This window comes from Apium graveolens, unplaced genomic scaffold (genome assembly GCF_009905375.1).
Source record: "Apium graveolens cultivar Ventura unplaced genomic scaffold, ASM990537v1 ctg5250, whole genome shotgun sequence".
NCBI lineage: Eukaryota > Viridiplantae > Streptophyta > Magnoliopsida > Apiales > Apiaceae > Apium > Apium graveolens.
In genome coordinates, this window is record NW_027418885.1 from 1,424 (window position 1) to 28,125 (window position 26,702).

Consider the following 26,702-nt stretch of genomic DNA (forward strand, 5'->3'; position numbering starts at 1 on the left):
AGATCACCTTGCAACGATATTTTTTATACAGTTATACACTGGGACTTTGTGTGTATTATGCATGGAAGAGGACTTCCAATATTTTGAAAAGTATATATGTATATATACTGAATATTTTGCGACTTCATCGCATTAAGATATCAAACTTGGTTCATTTCTTTTGACCAAGACTTTCATGAGTACTATGAGAATGCTCATATATTGTAAATCACTATACATATTATTTTGGTGGGCTTGCTGCTCACCCTTGCTTTATTTCTTCATCACACAACAACAGTTAGGAAAGATGGCCAGACTCCAGCAGACCCAGCGCAAGCGCGTGGGAAGCGTCCCGCGTCTTCCCGTTAATGTTGTAGCTGCTATAGCTGCAGAGGTAGATCTATTGTAGATCAGACCATCTACTTTTGAGAATCAATTATGTATAATTATAACTTGTGGCAGATAATGGCAATTAACTGTAAATTTATCAAGTAATCATTTTGGGTTGTAATAACTTTTAAATTGTGGATTCAAAGACTTGTACTTATTTAAATTTCATCTCTGAGACTATAACGGGTTGTGGTGTGTGTTAGTGTGGGGTCACAGCATAAGGTTATTATTATTAATTAAGTGAAGTGATATTGTGGAAAGAAAGACCGTGACGACCCGGATCCCTGACCCCGGATCTGGGGGTGTTACATCAATGAAATCAAAACAGATTACATAAAAGTTATTCCTAAATCCTCATATATGATTGGACTTAGGACATATTCCTTTCACTACTTGTGCCCATCATCTCAATTTTTTTTATTTGTGAGGAATATTGGGCATTGAAGTAGTTTATTCAAGCATCTTTTTTTTCCGCAAAAATTTGATTCGACATTGTTTCAACATGTGGGCTCTGTCTCAGATATCGAAAACTTCCCTAAATAATCTTTCCTACAAAGACCTTGTGCAAATGTGCCGTCTTGGACTCTTAAGCGAAAATTTGTTCGACACAAGTTTCATGAAGACAACTTTACTCAACTACGTTCAAATCATCTCAAGGCATTATATATATATATATATATATAAGTTTTGAAAATTTGCTAACACCAACTAGTATTAAAGTACAAGAGTGGACTGGACAACTTAGCTAAAATATCTCTGATTTTTTTTGGTTTTTTTTCAATTTTTTTGGTTTTTTTATATATATATAAATACTCCTAAACCCCTCCCTTATACCTAAATCATGCATTGTCCTCAATGAATGCAAATGAGAGAAAAATGACAAAGTAAAAGGACGAGAATACCTGATATGGGCATGATAGAGGAATATAACTAACTATTATACAACAAGAAAACTTACTTTGATCACGCATCAATGAGGTGAATCACCTCTTCCTCATAATCAACCGACAGTTCTAGAAATGGCTTAAGCCTTTGACCATTAACTTTAAAAATTTCACCATTTTTAGGATTTTCAATTTCAATAACACCATGAGGAAAAACAACTTTAACAACATATGGTCCCTCCCACCTAGATCTCAATTTCCTAGGAAATGAATACAGCCTAGAGTTGTACAAAGGAACTTTTTGACCTGGATAAAAAGACTTTCTCAAAATAGATTTGTCATGCAAAAGATTAGTTCTTTCTTTGTATATCTTAGCATTTTCATAGGCATCATTCCTAATTTCTTCTAACTCATACAATTGTAATTTCCTATGGCTACCAGCAGTGGGTAAATCAATATTTAACTTTTTAATGGCCCAATAAGCTCTATGTTCAAGTTCAACAGGGAGATGACATGTTTTACCAAAAACAAGCCTATAAGGAGATATACCCAAAATGGTCTTAAAAGCAAGATAATAAGCCCAAAGTGCATCCACCAACCTAACATACCAATCTTTCCAATTTGAATTGACAATTTTCTCTGGAATTTGTTTGATTTGCCTATTAGAGACCTCTACTTGACCACTAGTTTGAGGATGGTAAGGTGTGGCTAACTTATGAGTAATGGAAAACTTCCTCAAAAGAGACTCAAATTGATGGTTTTTGAAATGCTTACCCTGGTCACTAATTATAGCTCTAGGCGTTCCAAATATAGAGAAGATATTCTCTTTCAAGAACTTAAGAACTACCTTGTTATCATTAGACTTAGTTGGTATGCTTCGACCCATTTAGAAACATAATAAACCGCTAAGAGAATGTAATGGTTACCAAAAGAATTAGGAAAAGGACCCATAAAATCTATACCCCGGACATCAAAGATCTCGATAGCTAAGATTGGATTCATTGGCATCATGTTTCTTCTAGTGATCTTTCCTAAGTGTTGACACCTACTACAAGCGGCATAAAATTCAGCAGGATCTTTAAACAAACTAGGCCAATAGAAACCATATTGAAGTATTTTAGTAGCTGTCTTTTTAGCACTAAAGTGACCTCCATAAGCCTTATCATGGCAAAATGAAAGTATACTTATAAACTCATGGTTTGGAACACACCTCCTAATGATTTGGTTTGGACAATACTTAAAAAGATAGGGATCATCCCAAAAGAAGTATTTGGCTCGTGAGAGAAATTTGGATTTTTCTTATTTAGACCAATGAGAATGAATGTCACCAGTGACAAGTTAGTTAACAATATCAGCAAACCAATGAGTGGTAGATATGGAAAGAAGATGTTCATCAGGAAAAGACTCATTCAAAGGTTTATCAATGGTGGACTCCACTACTAAACGGGAAGATGATCAGCAACAACATTTTCAGAACCCTTCTTATCCCTAATTTCTAGGTCAAACTTTTGGAGCAACAAGACCCACCTAATCAATCGTGCCTTTGAGTCTTTCTTAGAGAAGAGATAGTTAAGAGCAGAGTGGTCTGTGTAAACAATGATTTTAGAGCCTATAAGATACGACCTAAACTTTTCAAGAGCAAAAACTACCGCTAGAAGTTCTTTTTCAGTAGTGGAGTAGTTAAGTTGAGCATCATTTAGAGTCTTACTAGCATAGTATATGACATGAGGTATCTTATTGATTCTTTGTCCTAAAACTGCCCCTACAGCATAATCAGATGCGTCACACATAAGCTCAGAAGGTTGATTCCAATCAGGGGATTGGATGATAGGGGCTGAGGTCAACTCTTTCTTAAGATGCTCAAAAGATTGAAGACATTCATTAGAGAACTCAAATTTTATGTCTTTAGAAAGAAGATTGGTCAACAGTCTAGCCTTTTTGCTAAAGTCCTTAATGAAACGCCAATAAAAACCAGCATGTCCTAAGAATGAACGGATTTCTTTGACAGATTTTGGTGGAGGTAGATTAGCAATGAGATCAATTTTAGCTTTATCAGCTTCAATTCCCTTTGATGAAATTTTATGACTAGGAACAATTCCCTCTTTAACCATAAAATGACACTTTTCTCAATTAAGAGCAAGGTTTGTTTCTTTACATCGTTTTAAAACTAAGTCAAGATGATTAAGACACTGATGAAAAGAGGGACCAAAAATGGAAAAGTCATCTATAAAGATTTCTAGGAAGTCTCCTACCATATCAGAGAAAATTCTCATCATACATCTTTGAAAGGTGGCAGGGGCAGTAGTGAGACCAAAAGCTAAGCGACGGTAGGAAAAGGTTCCAAAAGGACATGTGAAAGTGGTTCTTGATCCTCGGGAGCAATGGGAATTTGGAAATAGCCAGAAAAACCATCTAGGAAATAGTAGTATGAGTGACCTGCTAATCTTTCTAACATTTGATCAATGAAGGGTAGAGGAAAATGATCTTTCCTAGTGGCAGCATTAAGTTTCCTATAATCAATACACATTCTCCAACCAGACTGAACACGAGTGGGAACTAGTTCATCATTCTCATTGACAACGACAATGATCCCTGACTTTTTAGGCACTACTTGAACAGGACTGACCCAAGAACTATCAGATATAGGATAGATGATTCCATTATCTAGACATTTAAGGATCTCTTTCCTGAAAACCTCCTTAAGAGTCGGGTTTAACCTCCTTTGTGGCTCTCTAACCGGTTTAGCATCATCAAATAAGTGAATCCTATGTTGGACAATGGCAGGGTTGATTCCCTTGATGTCGGATATGCTCCACCCTATGGCTTCTTTACTCTCTCTAAGTACATATAAGAGTTCTTCTTCTTGAGAAGGTGTTAAATCACATGCAATTATGATTGGAAGAGACTTAAAAGGATCTAGAAACATATACTTAAGAGTTTTGGGAAGAGGTTTGAGTTCTAATTCTGGTGGACTTGCCTCAAATGATTCACTAGCTTCAAAAAGTTGCAAAGAAAAAGATTCTAACTCTTTGTTGGAACTAGGAATGGTGGAATCTAACATTTCATTGACCCCATTTTTATGACTAGTATCATCCCAATCTTGACCAAAATAACCTTGACAAAAGCTAAGGACATCATCAACATTCATGATTTCATTATCAACTAACTCATCAATCATGTTAACATCTCTGGGTTGGTCAAAAAGCTCACCGGATTGTTTTCCTACATTGAAAATATTGAGATCAATTGTCATGTTTCCAAAAGTAAGTTTCATTACTTCATTCCTACAGTTGATCAAGGCATTAGACGTGGCAAGAAAAGGTCTTCCTAAAATGATGGGAATTTGATTTTTCACATTTTTTATTGGTTCGGTCTCTAGGACAACAAAATCGACGGGGAAGACAAAATAACCAATATTAATCAACACATCTTCAACTATACCCGTCGGAGTTTTGACAGAACGGTCAGCAAACTGAAGAGTAACACTAGTCTTTTTAAGTTCACCTAAACACGAGGCTTGATAGATAGATAATGGAAGAAGATTCACACTAGCTCCTAATTCGAGTAAACCTTTATTAATGAGTGTATTACCTATAACACGAGAGATGGTAGGACAACCAGGATCCTTATAATTCACAGGGATTTGATTTGACAAGATAGAACTAACATGAGAGGTTAGGAAAGCTTTCTTAGGAACATGAGTGGTTCTTTTATGAGTACACAAATCTTTTAGATACTTAGCATAAGAGGGAACTTGTTGAATTGCATATAAAAGAGGAATGTTAATCTTGACTTGCTTAAAGACTTCTAAAATCTTATCTAAATGAGCAGATTGTTTGTTTGAGATAAGTCTTTGAGGAAACAGAGCTTTTGGCTTAAATACTTTTTCACTAGACGCATCAGAGTGGGGTTTTGAAGGTGGTTCTTTGGATGGTGATGACTCATTAGATTCAAAAGTTTCAGGATTTGAAGATTGCCGAAGACTAGGATTCAAAAGTAGAGGATTTGGTTCAGATGTTAGTTTATCTTCCTGATGAGTATTAATACCAGCATGATTGTTGAATTGATTGCCAGACCTTAGAGAGATGACGGAGTTCACATTTTTATGAGACCTTTGGTTTGGATGAAATTTTGGATTAGCCTCGGGTTGACTAGGGAAACGATTTCTCTCTCTCTCTCACTAATTGTGTTTGCCAATTGACTAACTTGGACCTCTAGCTTAGATATGGCTTGTGTGTTTAAATTTAGCAACTGCCTATCTTGGGTCATAACTTGCATGAAAGATTGTTGAGATTTAAGTAAAGCCTCCATACTTTTTTCAATAGAATTTAATTTCTTATCAGATTCACTAAAACCAGGAGGATTTAAGGGGACTGAGTTAGGATAATGACCAAGATTTTGAGGAGCGAATGTGTTGGGATTTTGAGTTGGGTATGGACCAGGATTTGGCTTTTGAAAAGCAGGTTGAGAATTTTGATTAAACTGATTGTATTGACCTTGGTTCCATGAGAAATTTGGGTGATTCTTCCAACCAGGATTGTATGTGGGTGCTTATGGATCATTCCTAACTCTAGGTTGAAACATAGTATTGACTTATTCACTTTCAAGGCAATTGTCTATTAACTACAGTTTACACATATTGAAAATTGAGAAGACACATTGTTGGTTTCTAAGGCCTCTAGACGTTTAGTGAGTGTAGCTAACTTAGCTTCGGTTGCAATAGAATTACCAACTACGTGTAAGCCCTTAGATCTTTCAGGTTTCGGATTAGGTTCCCTAGTTGACTCCCACAACATTGTTTTTTCAGCTAACTCCTCAAAATATTGCCAAGCTTCTTCCTCAGTTTTATCCATAAATTTACCTTGGCACATACACTCTAACAAAGCAGTGGTTTGACTATCTAAAGCTTCATAAAGAATTTTACAAAGTCTCCATTTTTCTATACCATGTCGAGGACACTTAGACAAAAGCTTCTTAAATCTATCAAAATACTTCCAAAAAGACTCATTTCAATTTTGTTGAAATTGGTTGATTTCATTCCTAAGTTTGTTTGCCTTATGATTTGGAAAATATTTTTTTAAGAAAGATAGACACAAATCCATCCCACGTGGAAACAGAATTAATGGGTAGACTATACAACCATTGTTTAGCCTCTTCTTTTAAAGCAAAGTTAATAAGTCTGAGCCTAATGGAGTCTGAGCTAAGTTGTTGGAGTTTTTGTAAAGCACATACTTCCTCAAATTCTCGAATGAAAAGATATGGATCCTCTCCCTCTACCCCAGAAAACCTAGGTAACATGCTAATGTGATGATGTTTAATTTTAAAATTATTCGCGGTTACTTCAGGTAAGATTATGCATGAGGGTTTAGCGGAACGAGCGGGATACCAACGGTCTTTGAGTGAGACAGCCATGACTACAGGTGGAATTTCTACTTCTACTTTGACTCAATTTTATTGGGTGAAGAGAAGTCAAGTTACCTTACTACTTTAGGAGATTAAAGGTTAGAGTGTCTTACTAATCTAGATGAATGATCTCGAACCAATTACTTTGCATATAAGACAAGTAATCACATAGCAGATAAGAGCTATAAGTCAACAAACAAGAAATATTGGAAAATCAAAAAGAAAAAAAAAACTTATTCTATGGTTAATCCTAAAAAAATCTAGACATCTCCTAACTTTTGGACAAAAAAAGTCTATAAATCTAGATTTATTAAAACTGATTGGCCAGGTAAGCGGGGGCACTTCCTTGTAAACAAGGCGCTGAATTAGAGAACCGCTTGCCTAGTCACCTGTAACGCCCCCAAATCCGGGGTCAGAGGATTTGGTCGTCACTATAAAACCTCAATCCAAATTAACCTGTTAAATCAATATACAAATGCCAGCGGAAGATATTTAACAAAAATGACCCCAAACTAATCCAAGATCTTTTAAGATTACAGTTCTAGAAACAAGAATTCCAAATTCCACCAATAAATTTTTCACTTTCTTTTAAAACTCTTCCCAACAAATTCCAACTCAAAACTAAACCCACTAGTATAACTTCGAAATGAAGTATACTAGGCCCAAATTAAATAACACAAATATAATTCAATATAATATAAATAGCTTTACACAATAGAACTTACACTAGCCCGCAAACCGTGGACCAACCACCTTCCAAAAGCTTCTTCTTTGCTTCCTCGAATTACGCAGCTAAACAGCGCAAGCTAATCCTCACTGGAGGTTAAATTTGAAAACATGCAAGTATGAGCGAAAGAAATGCTCAGCAAGATCATTATATCAAATATAGGATCGTTTTGATATAAAACCGACATCTGCATAGAGCAAAACATTTTAAAATCATAATTGCTGAAACAGAAAATTTGTTAACGAATCGGATAATTGTTTCTCAATGCATTTAAAACTCTTTTTGATATTTTTGAGCGAAATGCTTCAGCAATACTTTGAATCTTGACGAGATAAAACAAAACAGTGTCTACGGAAATATCGTAAACAACAATAACAAGAAGCAATGATTATGGATTCAAAACTGAACTCTTGATACTAACACTCATTTTGTTGTCATATCAAATTAGATATCACTACGAACTTTGATGCTCACAACATCCCATACTGAAGTCAACACCAATCATCTGTACTAATACCACCTTTGATATTTAACAACAAACTAAGTATCCACAAAATCAGAAACTGAATCAAAACCGCATTTCCTCTTTTATCCGAAAACAGAAATAGTTGATAAATCATTTTCAAAACAATTTAGAAACATCAGTTTAGATTGGAACCAATTATATTTCATGCTGTTCCTGATGATCAATCACGAAACAGCACCGGTATCCCGCAGCCATACCGTAAATATAGGTACTACCCGTATCGCGAAGTCATACGGTACATATAGGGCGCCAGAAAAGGCATATACTCGCCTTGAAAGATATTACAGCTGGACCGATATCTCGATCACCTACGCTGTAACCAGTAACCAGTAGTCATTCCAATCTTAAAAACCTTTTTATTAAAAAAGGAGCCGAATCAATCGACATCCTAAATAATTTTTATTTCCCCATTCACTTGGGCAGGAATACTCGCAAAAAAATCATTTTTCTCAAAATCCAAAACATTTATAAATTCGATATTTGGATAAGTAAAAACACTTAACTATTCTGAATATAGAATAGCAGAAAAGTATTTGCATGATAATTCAGCGATATGTAAAACATATATTTATTATGAACTGAGAATAGGGAAAGCAATACTTGCATAATAGGATTCAGAATAAATATCACTTGAACAATAAGTGATGATAGAGATACTTGCCTTTGGATTTTAGCAGTTAGTCACACTCGCAACGACATATCTATTTGATATTATGTCTTAAAACATCACCGTCTTTATTCTCCCAATCCGTTGGCCTACTGCTCATGCAGTGCTGCACTTCAATATTCCATACTATTCAGCTTTAGTCTTCATCCATTCCATCTGGTCCTGATCAACTCGAATGATCTGCATCTATAATTAAAAGATACAATTTAATCGTCTAAACGATAATTACTTGACGAACTGCGCGTTAAAAACCATATTGTCTACCCATACGATAGCCCACACATAAATATAACAGCCAAACAAAGGACTTATGACTCACGTACACACGTAATTCACATAGCATGTAAACACATAATCCATGTATCACATCATTCATATCACATAATTCCTATAACACAGGACTCGGTTTGCCAAAAGGTTCGACTCGGTACGCTTAAAACTGAAATCAGATCAAAATATGATTTATCGCTCAAAAATCGACTCAGAATGATTCGTAAAACAAGCAACCTTTCGGAACAAAAGGATTTGGGTCTCGAAAGTATTTTTAATGAAAGCGGAATATTTTTCTGAGTCTATACGCGTTCGTTTAATATTTAACGGACGAACGGTTTATTTTCTACGAATAAAATAAGAATAAATCAATTAATAATGATATTAATTGATTTTTTAAGTACTTAAATATATTTTTAAAAGTTCAAAATACTTTTTAAATCATTATTTAGGAAAATTCAGAATTAAAAATGATTTTTCCATAATTTTTAGAATTAAAATAAAATTAATACAATATATCTAAATAAAGTGATTAATTATCAAAATAATAATTAATCAATTTAAATAAATAAAAATTTTGGATTTTCAAAAATAATAAAAGAAAATAATTTTTGGAATTTAAAATAATTAAGATAATGATTTTTAGAAAAAAAGAAATGAATTTAGAATAAAATTTAAAAAGAAAATACCCCAAAAACATTTTCAGGGTTTTGGTCACCTTCAACTTTGGATCAAACCAAGGGTTGAGGGATGAACTTGGCCGGACTAGCCAAGAACATTTCCGGAATTTCTGGAAATCCCAGAATCCGGTCGATGGTCCGGCAAGCTCCGGTCGAGCTCAATCGACCCCAAAAACCCACGATTCGACCCTGTTTTTGCACCCATTTAATTCTAAACTTCAACACAACCCAGAAAATCAACATCTCATCCTCCTACCACCACCCAAACGTAATATATGATCAAAATCGGATGTTTTTTTCTGGCAACAAAATCGGAAAACACGATCAACACAATTCCAAGCCAAACTAGATGATTTTCTAGTCTCAAATCAAAGTTCATATCAATTACAACCTATTCTAATCATCAAAATCATCAAGAACGTCATATTAATCAAGAAAAATTGATTTGAAACAAACTAAAACTCCAAACTCGGATTAATTAATTTCGAACTAAAACAACTCAACCAAGTACTCAAATCGACTCTCCAGATCATTTTAAAGCTATCTGTAGCATCAAAATCAATCAACAATCATTCAAAAATCAAAAACGATTTCTACATCAAGAACATAAAATTTGATTTTTCTTAATACTTAACCTCGATTCATGATTTTGGTACCAATATAACGGGCTTGAAACAAGGATTGTTTTGGTGTGTAGAGCATCAACAACCGATTTCTAGAACTCCCAAAATCATTGATTCTTTGTTCTTTAAGAAATTTTACCCCCAAAAATATTCTTGATTTTTGATTTTTAATAATAATCAAATGAAATAAAAATAATTAATAGGCTATTTATATTTTTTTGAAAATTAAATACCCCAAAATCAATTTAGGGTGTTTTTATTCCCTATTTATAATAATTAGGCCCCAAAATAATAATTACGGGGAATAATTATAAAAGCGATAAAATATAAAGTTCGTATCAAAATTCCCCAAAAATTGCGAATAATTTAAAAATACAGAAATACTGGGTAATTGAAATATGCATAATTTTATAAAATTAAAAAAGTAAATTTTGTGGGCTTTGACGTCCCGGTGGGGTCCCGGTTCGCTAATTTTTGATAACAAAAACGATACTTAATTTAACCGAAAAACCCGGACACGTATAAAATACATTCAACGCACATAAAACGAGATAAAACAAATAACGCAAATAAACACACGCCTAAATTACGGGTAGATTCATATAAATGCAATTTAAACACGTAACAAGTATCTCATTAGATCATATCGGATCCAAAAATACATTACTTAGCCGCTAAGTAACTATAAAAACGATACAATTTAATATCAGATTTAGATAATTATCAAAACCGAGCTTCTTATAAAACACCATAGGAGAAAATAATGTAAAAATATCCCGTCTCTCGAGAATACGGGTTTTGTTGATTTATCGAAATGGTTATCGTACCGAAAATCTTGCGTCGGGCCGCGCACGGGCCAAACCGTAATCCGGATCGAAAAAGTTAAAACACGGAAAATGTCCGGAATTACCAGATTAGGTTAAGAAGGAGTTTTCGGAAGAGTTTCGGTTATAAAAACGCAAATACAGTTGAAGTTGGACGATTCCCGGATTTATAAAATAGTTTTATAATTATTCAGAAAATAATTAATAAATTCATTAATCAATATAAAATCATATAATACTCCAAAAATTACCAGAAGATATCACAATTATCTATATTTTATTCTTGACATATAAAAATTAGTATACTTAAAGAATATCATATATAAACATCCGAAACATCAACTCCAATTACCAGATAATTCACTAAAATTCACATAAAAATTACATAAACAATTCCAAATAATAATAATAATAATATATGAAAATATGGGATATTACATCACCAATCCAAATTGGCCAGGTAAGTGAACCACTTGCCTTGTCACCAAAAGTTCGAATAATTCCAAATTTACTTCCTCTTTTAGGTACCTTCCTAATTGAGCTCGAAATCCTAGGGGTCAACGTCTACTTAATTTTATTAAGGTAGGTGAATGCAAGATGAAGGAATTAGTGATTTATGGGCCAAGGTTAGGGTGATGAAATCCTTCATCTTATCTTGTAATGGGATGGCGCCCTTAAGATTATTTAGATGATGCAACACACAAAGAACAAGATAATAAACACTTATGGATGCACTACACTACGTGTATTATTCTAAATTGTACGTACCTCTTTCCTCCAGCAATCACCACAATTGTATAAGATGGAAAACAATAAATACAAAAAAAAAATCTAGATGATGTGATCCTATGTGAAAGAATGAATGATGCAACAAGTTGGTTATTAACAATTAACTAAAATTTTTGGATTTTTTAAATTTTTTTTTTGGATTTTTCAATAATAAAAGTGAGAAAAAAAATAGAGAGGTGATACGGAATACCGAAAAGCACTTTCAAAAATTCCAAAAGACGGTGAGGCCTTCTAGCGGTCTTCTTGTCCAAGCTTTTCTCCGCTTCACGATTTCCTACAAAAAAAACAAAGAGAAAACAAACAACTAGTCCGAAGAATTAAATATCAAAGAGTTAAAATTAACAATAGTCCCCCGCAGCGGCGCCAAAAACTTGATGTGTAAAATAACTGCAAGTGCACAGCGATTAATTGTAGCAAATACAGGTCGATCCACAGAGACTATGAATTTTCAAAACCCTAACAATTTAAATCAGGCGAACTAGACAATAATATTTGAGAGGAGTTTGAATTAACCTAATTAGCAAATAGATCAAATAATATGGAAAACCTAGGAATCTGAATCCATTAATCAATCACAATTAAAATCAACTCGCCCTAAAATCAATTCTCTTTTCTTCACAAATAAATTTTAATTAACGAGACAAGCATATACTATGAACTTGTTATCTAACAATAACCCATCAAAACTTCATGGAGCAAGCATAGGCTATTAAAATTTATCTGGTAACAAAAATATATCAAAATCACTTTGTCAATTAAACAATTAAGCACCAAGAAAAATCATGAGCATCAAATAATAGGAACGAGAAGATATCAAAGCAATTAAATTAACTTCATCTTCATCCTAGGGAAGAAATTTAGCTACACATGATAAAAAGATGAACAAAGAAAATAATTAATTTGGTGTCTTGGGTGTTGGGATGTGTAAATTACAAGAGGGGAGACCCATATATAGAGGGAAAATATGAGGGTTTGGGTCTTCAAAAAAGTAAATTCTTCTTCTTCTCCAATAAGTATTCTATTTATCTTCCAATTCCCATTACTTCTAGAATAGTCCACATCCTTCCTTATTTACACCTTTTCCAACTCAAATTCTGATTTTATTTATTTTTCTACAAAACAAAGTAAAACAATTTATTTATTAATAAAATTACGAAAACGGACATAAAATAGGTATTAATAATATGCAAGATGCCTGTTACATAGAGACATTTATGGGTGAGTTTTACCTAAGTTTAGCCACCTTATTATTCATTGAGTTCTAACGTAAGTTTAACTACCTTATTAAATGATCCAGTTGGACAGTTATCATGGTTAGTTTGTTGTTGTTCCGACATAGGTAATGGAGGATAAATCGAACTGATTGACATGAATGCATGATTAAGTGATTGTAGAGAGATATCGTCAAACTAATCCAGCAGACTGTAAATTTAAAAACAATGTACTAATTTTTTGCTAATCCATATTTGTATTGAAGCTTCAAAGACACAGTGCTTTCCATTCTTGTTTCCAGTTACTTCAAGATCTTTCTCATCGCCTAATGTACTAATTTTTTGCTAATCCATATTTGTACTACAGCTTCGAAGACACAGTGCTTGCAATTCTTGTTTCCAGTTCCTTCAAGATCTTTCTAATCGCCACAATGGTATGAATATTACAGTCTAACTCTCCAACACAAAAATCTGGTTTTTCCCTTTCTCGTTCATAATCAAATTTAATTTAAGGAGCTAATTGTCTCATAATCTCTGACCTTTTATTTTTAATCATGTAGATATTGGAATTTCCTTCTTCTGTACTTTACATCAACGACATAGTCATGCTGTCGTCTAATACCATGGCTTTATAAGGTGAGAGGATACTCAATTTTTAACTACCCTAACACTACACCAAAAGTGGCCTTCTGCATCATTCCACAAACGTTGCAACAGGCCAAATAAATGTTGCAACAGACCAAAAATTTTCTACGGCAACACTTTTGTGATGTTAGTATTTTTGGCGTTGCCTTAGGGTTCAAAGGCAACATTTTCTTATCAAGGGCAACACCAAAAATTATGTTGCCAAAAATTGTGATTTTGCAAAAAAATGGGCCCACATGACATGTGGATTGTCACGTGGACGGCCACGTGGCTTGACACGTGGAGAGGTGGGTCCCACTGACGGGGGCCGCATGACCACGTGGACTGCCACGTCAGCATGTGGGACCCACATAGCCACGTCATCATGTGAGTGGGTGTAACAAAAGGAAAAAGATATAATTAGATATAGATATCTCAATCAGTGCTACAAAATCAGTAACAGCATTTCACAGATGGATTCTTCAGTGCATGATAGAACTTTGCTTTACCAAACAATATATTCATTCACACAATTACAAGAAATATGTAGTACAGAAAATGTGCACCATTTTTCACAAGAACTGCGCAGATATGATTACATAGCTTTCACAACAATTGAATAAACAAAATTATGCACAAAGAACCCGAGCTTGAAATTCGAAACACCTACAACGTACAACTTTTAAATTATCGAAAGCACATTTCTTAACATCCAACTGTTAATTCAGCATGCGGCAACATCTCTGGATTGGAGGAGTTCATGAATGAGTCATTGTACTGAACATGATTCTCTTCAGTTCCAACATCTGAACAATCCTTATCTCCGGAGGGGTTGGAGGGCTGTTTATTGCTTTCTTCGACAAGTACTGCTCGATCTTTCTGATTTGCAAGCTTCTGTCTCAACTTGACAGGCTTTTCCCCAGTTTTTGAGACTGGAAGACCCTGCATATAAAAATTGCAAGTTCATCATTCTAACAGCTTTATTCATCATAAAACGCTGGAACATAATCCAAGTCCCGAGAACAGGATTGAGAAGATAACATAACAATCAACACGAACAGAAATCATCGCTTTTATTTAGACACATGATTGAAAAGCATGATCAATTTACAGAATATATATTCCACTATTTGCTACTCAAATTGTTAGGTTGATCCTGTCAGACCCAACTCCATGTCATTCAGAAGGAAAAAAGTGAGCTCTGAATGCAAACTACCCCATTCCCCCAAAACCCAACAGTACTGGCCTAATTTGTTAGAAGTGATGGATGTTTACTTCAAATCTCTATATCAAAAGATAGCAAAAACAGTTTTCCTTGTATCTTTCTTCTAATTTTAAGACCCTGGTTAAGTGGATTATTTCTACTGAGGTTTCGACAACTAATCAGCAACACTCACCTTTTGCCGTTCTTTCTGTTTTATAAGTGTCCACTGTATCACAATTTTTTCCAAGAACGGAGCTGGAGTGATACCCGTCACCCTTTCCCATATAATGGGGAAACAAGTATGCTCTATATTCCTTTGGAACCTTAACCTGTTTCAGCAAAGAAAGCACAGGAACAAAATCGCTCAGTTACATAAAAGAATAATTAATGTCTTCCTGAAGTTGGACTTTAGAAATAGTAGCAATTTCTAAAATAGCAATTAATGGAAAACCTCTCTTAAAGGATTCTGTTTGTTGTAGTGGTATCCTTGTTCCTTTAGCAGTAAGTATTTCCTTGCTGGCTTGTCCTCCTCTGGAATTTTTTACCCTAATATGAATCAGGTAAAAAGATTTAAAACAAGAGCACTAAGCTTGTTTAATTGAACAACATACCAAGTTGGTGATGGGAAGTTCAGTAAAAAAACATATTGTCATCTCCAATATTTTGAGAGTTTGTTGTTAGAACAATATAAACTGAGAAAAATGGCAAGGTTTAAAAGCTGCCTAAATCTTCCATGTTAATAAACTTCATATATTTCCTTGCTGCATTAGAAATGAAAGTTCATTCATATGCATTGAATGGTGCAAAATACCTCTTTTGCTGCTGCTGCTGTTTGATCAAGTTTTCCATTCTCTTATTCCAATACCGTAAAACGTCACAAATCTGTCTCCCTTTTAGTTTGAACAATAACTGAATGATATTTTAGAAATTGGGAATCAAGAGATTTAGGGGCATCTAAAGCATCATAGTAAATGTCGATTAGCTTGAGCATCTTTTTATTCAACTTATTCTTTTCATTAGAATTATCATCCAGTGTTAGAAATCTATCCGTAAAAGCCATCCAGCTATCAGCTGCCACCCCCATACTAACACTGAAAGCAAAACTTGTCAAATACAAGGTGTAATTCATTAAAAAAAATAAACAATAAATAAATACGGGTGAAAACAATTTTACAGTGAGGCGAAAATGTGTTCTTTGTACAGAGCTACTCGACTCAAAAAATAGGTAGAGGAGAAAAGAATAGTTACCGAAGTGAGAAGAGAAGGATCGGCGTTGAAATTAGAGTCACGAGCACTTGAAGATAAGGTTCTGAGGTGAATTTCATACTCTTTGTCTTGTTCCACCATTTCTGTCTTCCACCATTGCTGCATTCAGAAACTCTTCCATGGATTTCATAGAGGATCCCTTGTAATCACCATTGCCGCAATCATTGATTTCACTTCACATGCTTTTTCTCTCATAACCATCTCTATCTTATGGATTATATCTTCATACCTAGCTACCTCAACACAAACCCCAACCTCCTCTTCCACAAATCAGCGATTCAAGAACCGAATTCCATCCACAATCACTCAAAAACGCAGCTACAGACTTGTGCGACAAAATCTCCACTTGAGGTGCCCATTTAGTGATAATTGGTTGGCTAGCCCAATTGGCTTAGAATCTTTTCCTACGCGAGATCGATTATCTACTGATGGAGAACCGACCCAATTGGCCAAACAGACAAACCTATAATCGAGCTTGATTGACACGTACAGAGAGGAAGTGACGATATATACATATACAAAATAATAATCAAAATATCGAATCAATACCTGTTTGAGAGAGAAAGAGATAACATATAGAGAGATCGAGAGAGGAGAAAGGGGAGAGGGCTTGAGAATCAATCAATACATGTTGGTTTGTAAACATGTATGTAGGTTTTTAAGTTTATATGAATCAACGGTCAGAATTTACCCAAATTGGTTTTCTTTAAACTGATTAGACGGTCCAGATTAAAACTAAAGCTACTGATCCGCGTGATGCATTCACCAGCCAATATTTTTCTGCCACATAGCAATCAAGTGGCTGATTTTCTATTTTCTATTTACTGAATTAAAGAATAATTAAAAATCAATATAAAATAACTAGAACAATTTAAAAATTCAACAAATATTACTATACACTCAAACAATTGTCTAGATAATTATGAATCATATTTTTATTTTTTTCCCCTTTTTTCAATATTTGTAAAAAAAATTAATATATAATTAAAATATTTAGAGAAAATTATAAATTAACTATAAATATCTCTTGTATATATAATAGCACAACAAGGGATACTATTTTGAGATTAAAAAATCTCATTGAAAAGACTAAACTACCCATGTTTTTAATATTTATATAAAAGTTGTGTCTTGTGGGTATCGAACTCAGGTTGAGTTCATTCTTCTATACAACCTCGTACCACCACATCATATTGTCACATGTGCTTTATATCATACACATAATATGTAAGTGTGCTGAAGAAATATTTTATTTAACTTTAAAGATAGCTACTTGAATTCCACAAAAAAATAATAGTTACTTGAATATTTGTACAATTAATTTTAATAAACTGAATTCCAGATATAAAGTTAGGCATAATACATAAATGAATTATTATTTTATTTATTATTATTTTTTAGTTTGAAAATATATTTCATATATTCTTAACAATTTTTTATTATAAAAAGTAATTAAAATGTATATGTATAATTTTTAAAGAAAATATTGAAAATAGAATCGCCTATATATAAATAATCTAGATTGGTATTCAATATTTAGATAAATTTGAATTATAATGAGTCAATGAATTCTAGTTTATTTTGAATTTCAAATTAGAATTTGGCCCATTATTCAAAAAATACTCGAAATTTGACTACATGACTAGCTAAAAAACATTGTCACATTCTACGTTTAGTAATTTAAATTACAAGTTCGACGAGAATATCTTACCAATAATGTGAATTTTTTTAATATCTTATATTAATATAAATTAATGTGTTTGAGGTATTTATATGATCAAGTCAATTGATTATTTGTTTTAAAATTACTAACTTCACTGATAGCGCAATAGTGTTTTAGGACTTATCTCGATTTTAAAAATATTTGAAATTTGATATGAGATCTCACGAGATTCGTTAAAACTACGATGATATTAAATCAATTTATTTTTCATTTTTCACTTAAAAAAACTAGCATTTTAAAAAGAATTCTTTTAGATAAACAATATTTATTGATCAAGATAATATTGTACAAATATTTTGAATTATTATAATATTTTGAATTATTCAAATAAAAGTTATATCTATACTATATTGTAGAATTTGATTCAATACATTTTATACTATTTAAAAAATATATATATATTGTTCAATAATTTGAAGAAATTAACCAGTTCAACTAATATTTATATAACTTTATCGAATTGAAAAATATTTAATTTTAGGAAAATAATATACAATATTATCAAATTATTATATGAAGAAATATTAGAGTTGTAATGAAAGGAACTTAAAAATAGTTTAAATAACAATATAATTACAATTTTTCCTTCAAATTCTTGAAAAAAATCATGAACATCAATAATAAGTCTTACAATATATAATTTATTTTTATGTTACATTAATGATAATCGGTCGCGTAAAAAACAAATATGGATTATTTGTCAGTGATAATGTGAATACCATATATAAATTATTGCAATTTATTTATTACAAAATTTTAATTTTTGAATAATTATAAATACATGTTATTTAAGTAATCAATTGTCTCACTATATATTAATAATGATTATACATGTACATAAATCAAATATTTAGCATATAAATAATTGAAACCATTGTAATTTTCTAAGAAATGTAACATATGATAATTCATATGCTAACATAGACACATATAACTTAATCTTATTTTGTTAAGAGTATTGTAAAAAAACTAAAAAATTTCCAAACATACATACATTAAATTTTAAAAACTAACATTTTTCATTAAAATTGACTTTTATATTAACAGTAGTGTAAATTTTATATTATTTTATATTATGATTGCAAGTAATTCTGAATTCAGTTATTCATTTTTTATCTTTTTAAATTGAGTAAGTTAACTGTAAGTTAGTAGAGAACTCAGTAATAATATAGACCAGTTATATAGTTTATTCAAATGAAATTCAAAATTTTTGGTCAACTCTGTATTCAACATATATATTAGTTTTTAACTTTTTTTTTGTAAACATACCAACGACATTCTACATATTAAGTTTATTTGTTTCATTTTAAACGTACACTGACTACCCTGTTTATATTCATATTCATTCATTAAATACAATTATACAACACAAACAAGAATACATATATTTTTCTTAATAAGATATATTGGAAACGTTGTGTAATTTAATAATGTCTTGTATGAAAATGATACACTGGATAAATGTCTAAACCATTATAATTGCATGCATAAAAAAACTCTAGAAAATGACCCGTGCCTCGCACGGGTTATTATGCTAGTTTAGAAAATAATGGTACACCCCTAAATCAAGAGTTTCTAACATCCGTCCAAACGGATCGTCGAAATTTTATTTTAAAAGAATCGATACGTCATTCGTGACAGTAGTACATATAGGGATTAATTTATTCTGACTGCTTTGACTGCTATAGTATCCCACAAAATAAATAAATAAAATCCTAATAATTATGGTACACCCCTAAAATCGATAGTTTCTAACATCCGTACGGACGGATCATCAATTTTTTTTTCTAAAAGCATCGATACTTCATTCGGGACAGTACCGCAAACAAGCCTTGATCTATTATAACTGCTTTGACTGATATAAAATCTCGCAAAATAAATATAAAAAAAAAACTAATAATGATGGTACACGCCCAAAATCGATTGTTTTTAACATCCATACGGTCGGATCGACGGAATTTTAATTTAAAATAATCGATAATTCATTCGGGACAATAGTGCATATAGGGCATAGTCTATTTTGACTGCTTTGACTACTATATTATCCCACAAAATAAATAAATAAAATCCTAATAATGATTTTACACCCCTAAAATCGATAGTTTCTAACATCTGTACGAACGGATCGTCGAAATTTTAATTTAAAATAATCGATACTTCATTCGGGACGCATACAGGACATAGTGTATTCTGACTGCTTTGACTGCTATATTATTCCAAAAAATAAATAAATAAAATCCTAATAATGATGGTACACCCCTAAAATCGATAGTTTCTAACATCCGTACGGACGGATCGTCGAAATTTTAATTTAAAATAATCGATACTTCATTCGGGACGCATACAGGGCATAGTGTATTCTGACTGCTTTGACTGCTATATTATCCCACAAAATAAATAAATAAAATCCTAATAATGATGGTACACCCCTAAAATCGATAGTTTCTAACATCCGTACGGACAGATCGTCGAAATTTTAATTTAAAATAATCGATACTTCATTTGGGATGCATACAGGGCATAATGTATTCTGACTGCTTTGACTGCTATATTATCCCACAAAATAAATAAATAAAATCCTAATAATGATGGTACACCCCTAAAATAGATATTTTCTAACATCCGTACGGACGGATCATCGAAATTTTAATTTAAAATAATCGATACTTCATTCGGGACGCATACAAGGCATAATGTATTTTGATTGCTTTGACTGGTATATTATCCCTCAAAATAAATAAATAAAATGCTAATAATGATGGTACACCCCTAAAATCGATAGTTTCTAACATTCGTACGGACGGATCATCGAAATTTTAATTTAAAATAATCGATAATTCATTCGGGACGCATAGAGGGCATAGTGTATCCTGACTGTTTTGACTGCTATATTATCCCACAAAATAAATAAATAAAATCCTAATAATGATGGTACACCCGTAAAATCGATAGTTTCTAACATCCGTACGGACATATCATCGAAATTTTAATTTAAAATAATCGATTTTTCATTCGGGACAGTAGCGCTTACAAGACGTAGTGTATTTTGACTGCTTTGACTGCTATATTATCCCTCAAAATAAATAAATAAAATGCTAATAATGATGGAACACCCCCTGCCACGTCAGCAGTGTGAGGCCCACATGGGGGACCACCTGTCACGTCAGCAGAGATCCACCTGCCACGTCAGCAAGGTTGGACCCACATGGGGTGACTTACCTGCCACGTCAGCAGGGACCACCTACCACGTCAGCAGTGTGGGGACCCAGCTCTGGCACATCAGCATTTATTTATTTATTTTTTAATAAAAATTTGAATATTATTAATATATGTATTGGAAACACTTTACGAGACTTATGCTAACATAATTAAAACATGTTGCAGTATGGTACATTATTATATAGCTACTGCAACATTATCATATAGCTACTGCAACATTATCTACGGCAACATCACGTAATTATGTGGTAGAAGGCCGTTTATGGCGTAGTGTGAATAGTGTGCCCAAAGTTTCACCAACTTGACTAGTATTGTCATTATGAAATTATCATTCGGTATCTTTTGTTTGAGTATTATAAACATGTCTCATGATTATTGTAATAAACTCTGTTTATCTGTCGCTTTCTCGACTAGTTATTTAACATGCATACATGAGCACTGATGGAGTTTGGGGGTGGAGTGCTGGTGCTGCAACCTCCCCCGAAGCTTTTGCAAAATTAGTATTAATATGTACGCACACACATTTGTTTATTATTTTGTAATCTGATAGAAAAATATCGTAATCTTAAAATTCGCTCTGATCAACTATGTAAATGGTTAAACTAGCATAATAACCCGTGCGAGGCACGGGTCATTTTCTAGAGTTCTTTTATGCATGCAATTATAATGTTTTTAGTTATATTCTTATTTGTAAATGTTGTATAATGTCTAACGTATTTATCTGTGTATCATTTTCATACAAGATATTACTAAATTACACAACGTTTCCAATGTAGCTTATTAAGAAAAATATATGTATTCTTGTTTGCGTTGTATAATTGTATTTAATGAATGAATATAAACAGGGTAGTCAGTGTACGTTTAAAATGAAACAAATAAACTTAATATGTAGAATGTCGTTGGTATGTTTACAAGGAAAAAGTTAAAAACTAACATATATGTTGAATACAGAGTTGACCAAAAATTTTGAATTTCATTTAAATAAACTATATAACTGGTCTATATTATTACTGAGTTCTCTACTAACTTACAGTTAACTTACTCAATTTAAAAAAGATAAAAAATGAATAACTGAATTCAGAATTACTTGCAATCATAATATAAAATAATATAAAATTTACACTACTGTTAATATAAAAGTCGATTTTAATGAAAAATGTTAATTTTTGAAATTTAACGTATGTATGTTTGGAAAAATGTTAGTTTTTTTACACTACTCTTAACAAAATAAGATTAAGTTATATGTGTCTATGTTAGCATGTGAATTATCATATGTTACATTTCTTCGAAAATTACGATGGTTTCAATTATTTATATGCTAAATATCTGATTTATGTACATGTATAATCATTATTAATATCTAGTGAGGCAATTGATTACTTAAATAACATGTATTTATAATTATTCAAAAATTAAAATTATGTAATAAATAAATTGCAATAATTTATATATGGTATTCACATTATCACTGACAAACAATCCATATCTGTTTTTTACGCGACCGAGTATCAATCATGTAACCAGTGTTATAAAAATCGCCGATTTCGGCGATTTATCGGCCGACATATCGGAAAACAACCGGCTTCCGATCTAACAAGACAGAATCGGTCCACTAATCGTTTTTCTTCATATCGGTCAAAATCGGTCAAAATCCGGTTGAAATCGGGTACTATCGAAGGTGTCGATAGGCAAAATTATAAGATCCATTTTCTCCGGCAAAAGATTAAAGAAATAACCAGAGCTTCGTATTCTATGAAAGAACTAGCATAATAACCCGTGCGAGGCACGGGTCATTTTGTAGAGTTTTTTTATACACCATACAATTATAATGTTTTTAGAGCAATTCCAACAATATCCTTATATAGGCTCTTGAGTCAAATTTTGAAGAAATGGAGATAAAATTTCTCTCCAACAAGCTTCATGTCCCCCTCTATAACATTAAAAGTTTCGAATGTTTCCTCACTTTTAGGGGTGAATATCCCATCAACTATTATTATATTATATTTTTCTTACCCGTTATTTTATATTTAATGAATGAATATAAACAGGGTAGTAAGTGTACGTTTAAAACGAAACGATTAAACTTAATCTGTAAAATACCGTTAGTATGTTTACAAATAAAAAGTTAAAAATTAACATACATGTTGAATACAGAGTTGACCAAAATCTTGAATTTTATTTAAATAAACTATTTGTACTGTTCTATATTATTACTGAGTTCACTATTAACTTACAATTGACATACTCAATTTAAAAAGATAAAAAATGCATAATTGAAGTCAGAATGCCTTGCAATCATAATATACAATAATATAAAATTTACATTATTGTTAATATTAAAGTTGATTTTAATGAAAAATATTAGTTTTTGAAATTCAACGTATGTATGTATCATGTATGTATGGGAAAATGTTAGTTTTTTATTTACACTACTGTTAATAAAGTAAGATTAAGTTATATGTATGTGTGTGTTAGCATATACATTATTGTATGTTATATCTCTTAGTAAATTATGATGGTTTCAATTATTTATATGCTAAATATTTGATTTATGTACATGTATAATCATTATCTAATGAGATAATTGATTACTTAACTAACATGCATTTATAATTATTCAAAAATTAAAATTATGTAAAAAATAAATTGCTATTATTTATATATGATATTCACATTATCACTGACAAACAATACATATCTATTTTTTACGCAACCGGGTATCAATCATGGTTGTAACATAAAAATGAATTATATATTTTTAAGACTTATTATTGATATTCATGATTTTTTTCAAGAATTCGAAAGAAAATTTGTAATTATATCGTTATTTAAACCGTTTTTAAGTTTCTATTATTATGACTCTAATATTTCTTCATATAATAATTTGATAACATTTTATACTATTCTCCTAAAATTAAAAATTTTCAGTTCGATAAAGTTTTATAAATATCAGTTGAACTGGTTAATTCCTTCAAATTATTGAACAATATATGTTTTTTTCCTTAAATAATATAAAATGCATTGAATCAAATGCTACAATATAGTATAGATATAACTTTTATTTGAATAATTCAAAATATTAAAATAATTCAAAATATTTGTACAATATTATCTTGTTTAATGAATATTGCTGATCTAAAATAATTCATTTTTAAAAGTTAGGGTTTTAAAGTGAAAAATGAAAAATAAATCGATTTAGTATATCATTGTAGTTTTAACAAATCTCGTGAGATCTCATTTCAAATTTCAAATATTCTTAAAATCGGACAAATCTCAAAAATATTAATACGTTACCAGTGAAGTTAGTAATTTTAATATAAATAATCAATTGACTTGATCCTATAAAGACCTCAAACACATTAATTTATATTAACACAAGATATTAAAAAATTTCACATTATTGGTAAGCACCGAGCTTGTAATTTAAATTTACTAAACGTAGAATGTGACGATGTTTTTCGGCCGGGTCATGTAGTCAAATTTCGAGTATTTTTTGAACAATGGACCAAGTTCTAAAATGCATTGACTCATTATAATTCGAGATTATCTAAATATGTAATACCAAATATAAATTATTTATATATAAGCAAATCTATTTTCAATATATTTTTTAAAAATTATATATGTACATTTTAATTACTTTTTATAATAAAAAATATATGAGATATATTTTCAAACTAAAAAATGATTAATAAATAAGATAATAATCCATTTATGTACTATGCCTAATTTTATATCTAGAATTCAATTTTTTAAATTTAACTGTACAAATATTCAACTAACTATCTTTTTTTTGCGTAATTCAAGTAAGTACCTTTAAAGTTAAATAAAATACTCATTTAGCACACTTACATATTATGTGTATGATAAAAAACACATGCGAGAATATGGTGTAGTGGTAAGATGTTGTATAGTTGAATGAAATAACCTGAGTTCGATTTCCACGAACCACATTTTTTATATAAATATTAAAAACAAGGGTAATTTAGTCTTTTCAATGAGACTTTTTAATCTCATGAAATTATACCTTTATTGAGCTATTATATATAGAAGAGAGAAAAAGAAAGAAATAAGAATATAAAAGAAGAAAGTGTTACAAACTAATATAGAATATATTATATAGAGAGCATTACAAGAACAAAATTACTAAGAGAATAGAGAAGATTTTCATTTCATATATCAATCACATATCTTACAATGGTTTATATAGGGCTAGAGTTTGTAGGTTACAAGTAGCATGAAAAGCCAAAGGGTGTAAAATGAAAAGCCAAAGGGGTTGTGAGAATTAATGGGGTAAGTTGTAAGGTTAAAAGTCATTCAAATATATAACACTCCCCCTTGAATGACTCGTATAAACAACATGCCTCATTAAAACCTTACTAGGAAAAACCCTGTGGGAAAAACCCTAGTGAAGGAAAAAGAGTACATGTGTTACACGTGTAATAAAGAGTGCATTATATCTCCCCCTCATTTTAACACGACTATGAAAATCAGCATAGATCTCGAAATTTACGCATCCCAATCTTGTGTACCAGCTTCTCGAAGGAAGATGTAGGAAGTGCTTTTGTGAACAAGTCTGCTGGATTTTCACATGATCGAATCTGACAAACATCAATTTCCCCCCTTTGTTGAAGTTCATGGGTAAAGAAGAACTTTGGATCGATGTGCTTTGTCCTATCACCTTTAATGTAACCTTCTCGAGTCTGAGTTATGCATGCTTCATTATCTTCAAATAAAATAGTAGGGCTTCCTTTATTGACTAACAGACCGCATGATTCTCGAATATGATGGACCAAAGACCTTAGCCAAACACATTCTCGACTAGATTCATGTAGCGCCAATAACTCAGCATGATTCGAAGAAGTTGCTGCAAGAGTCTGCTTTGTAGACCTCCAAGATATTGCGGTATCACCATATGTGAATACATAACCTGTTTGTGATCTTCCTTTGTGTGGATCAGACCGATATCCTGCATCTGCATAGCCAACTAATTCCACTTTTGAGTCTTTAGAATAAAATAAACCCATATCCATTGTTCCTCGAAGATATCTAAATATTTGTTTCACACCAGTCCAATATCTTCGAGTTGGAGCAGAACTATGTCTTGCAAAAAGGTTGACAGAAAATGCAATATCAGGACGTGTACAATTGGCAAGATACATTAGTGCACCAATGGCACTAAGATATGGTACTTCAGGACCAAGAAGTTCTTCTCCCTTTTCTCTTGGGCGGAATGGATCCTATTCTTTTCTAATGATCGTACAACCATGGGTGTACTCACAGGATATGCCTTATCCATAATAAACCGTTCAACACAAAGGAAGATCACAAACAGGTTATGTATTCACATATGGTGATACCGCAATATCTTGGCGGTCTACAAAGCAGACTCTTGCAGGCAACTGATAAGGATGATTATCATAGTTCAAAAATTAAGTACTAACAATCCAAAATAAATAAGGAAAACGTTCAACAAGCAAGTAAGGCCTTTCTTAATTATTCTTAGGCTCATCACCACCAAATTTAGGCATATTCACATCGACATCTTCAAAGAAATCACCAACTTCCATGTGAGTAAAGGCCGAAGGATCAACTTGGCCATCACTTCCAAGATGTGCTTCAAGATGAGCAATCCCCAAAGGATCATTCTGTTCGGTGAAATTAGTTTCAACATTTTTCAAAGATGCTTGATA

The 26,702-nt window shown here is 32.0% G+C and overlaps 1 protein-coding gene and 1 long non-coding RNA gene across 4 annotated transcripts; both read right to left on the reverse strand.

Annotated features, from left to right (window-relative positions):
* Window positions 1-13,998: 13,998 nt before the first annotated feature.
* LOC141702502 (uncharacterized) lies at window positions 13,999-16,692 on the reverse strand. 3 transcript variants are annotated; one of them, XR_012567144.1, is made up of 5 exons: window positions 16,050-16,692; window positions 15,613-15,904; window positions 15,253-15,347; window positions 14,995-15,130; window positions 13,999-14,539 (listed from the first exon to the last, which is right to left on the reverse strand). It is a non-coding gene; the product is annotated as an uncharacterized LOC141702502 (long non-coding RNA). The 3 variants fall into 3 exon arrangements; XR_012567143.1 differs by having other exon boundaries at window positions 15,613-15,892; window positions 16,050-16,691; XR_012567142.1 differs by having other exon boundaries at window positions 15,613-16,688.
* Window positions 16,693-25,499: 8,807 nt separating this feature from the next.
* Window positions 25,500-26,171, reverse strand: LOC141702501 (secreted RxLR effector protein 161-like). Its single transcript, XM_074506159.1, has one exon. The coding sequence runs from the start codon at window positions 26,169-26,171 to the stop codon at window positions 25,500-25,502; it is 672 nt and encodes a 223-aa protein (XP_074362260.1).
* Window positions 26,172-26,702: the final 531 nt, after the last annotated feature.

What these genes read in the sequence shown, in the direction of transcription:
- LOC141702501 (XM_074506159.1), bottom strand. Translation starts at nt 26,171, where the DNA reads ATGTATCTTGCCAATTGTACACGTCCTGATATTGCATTTTCTGTCAAC.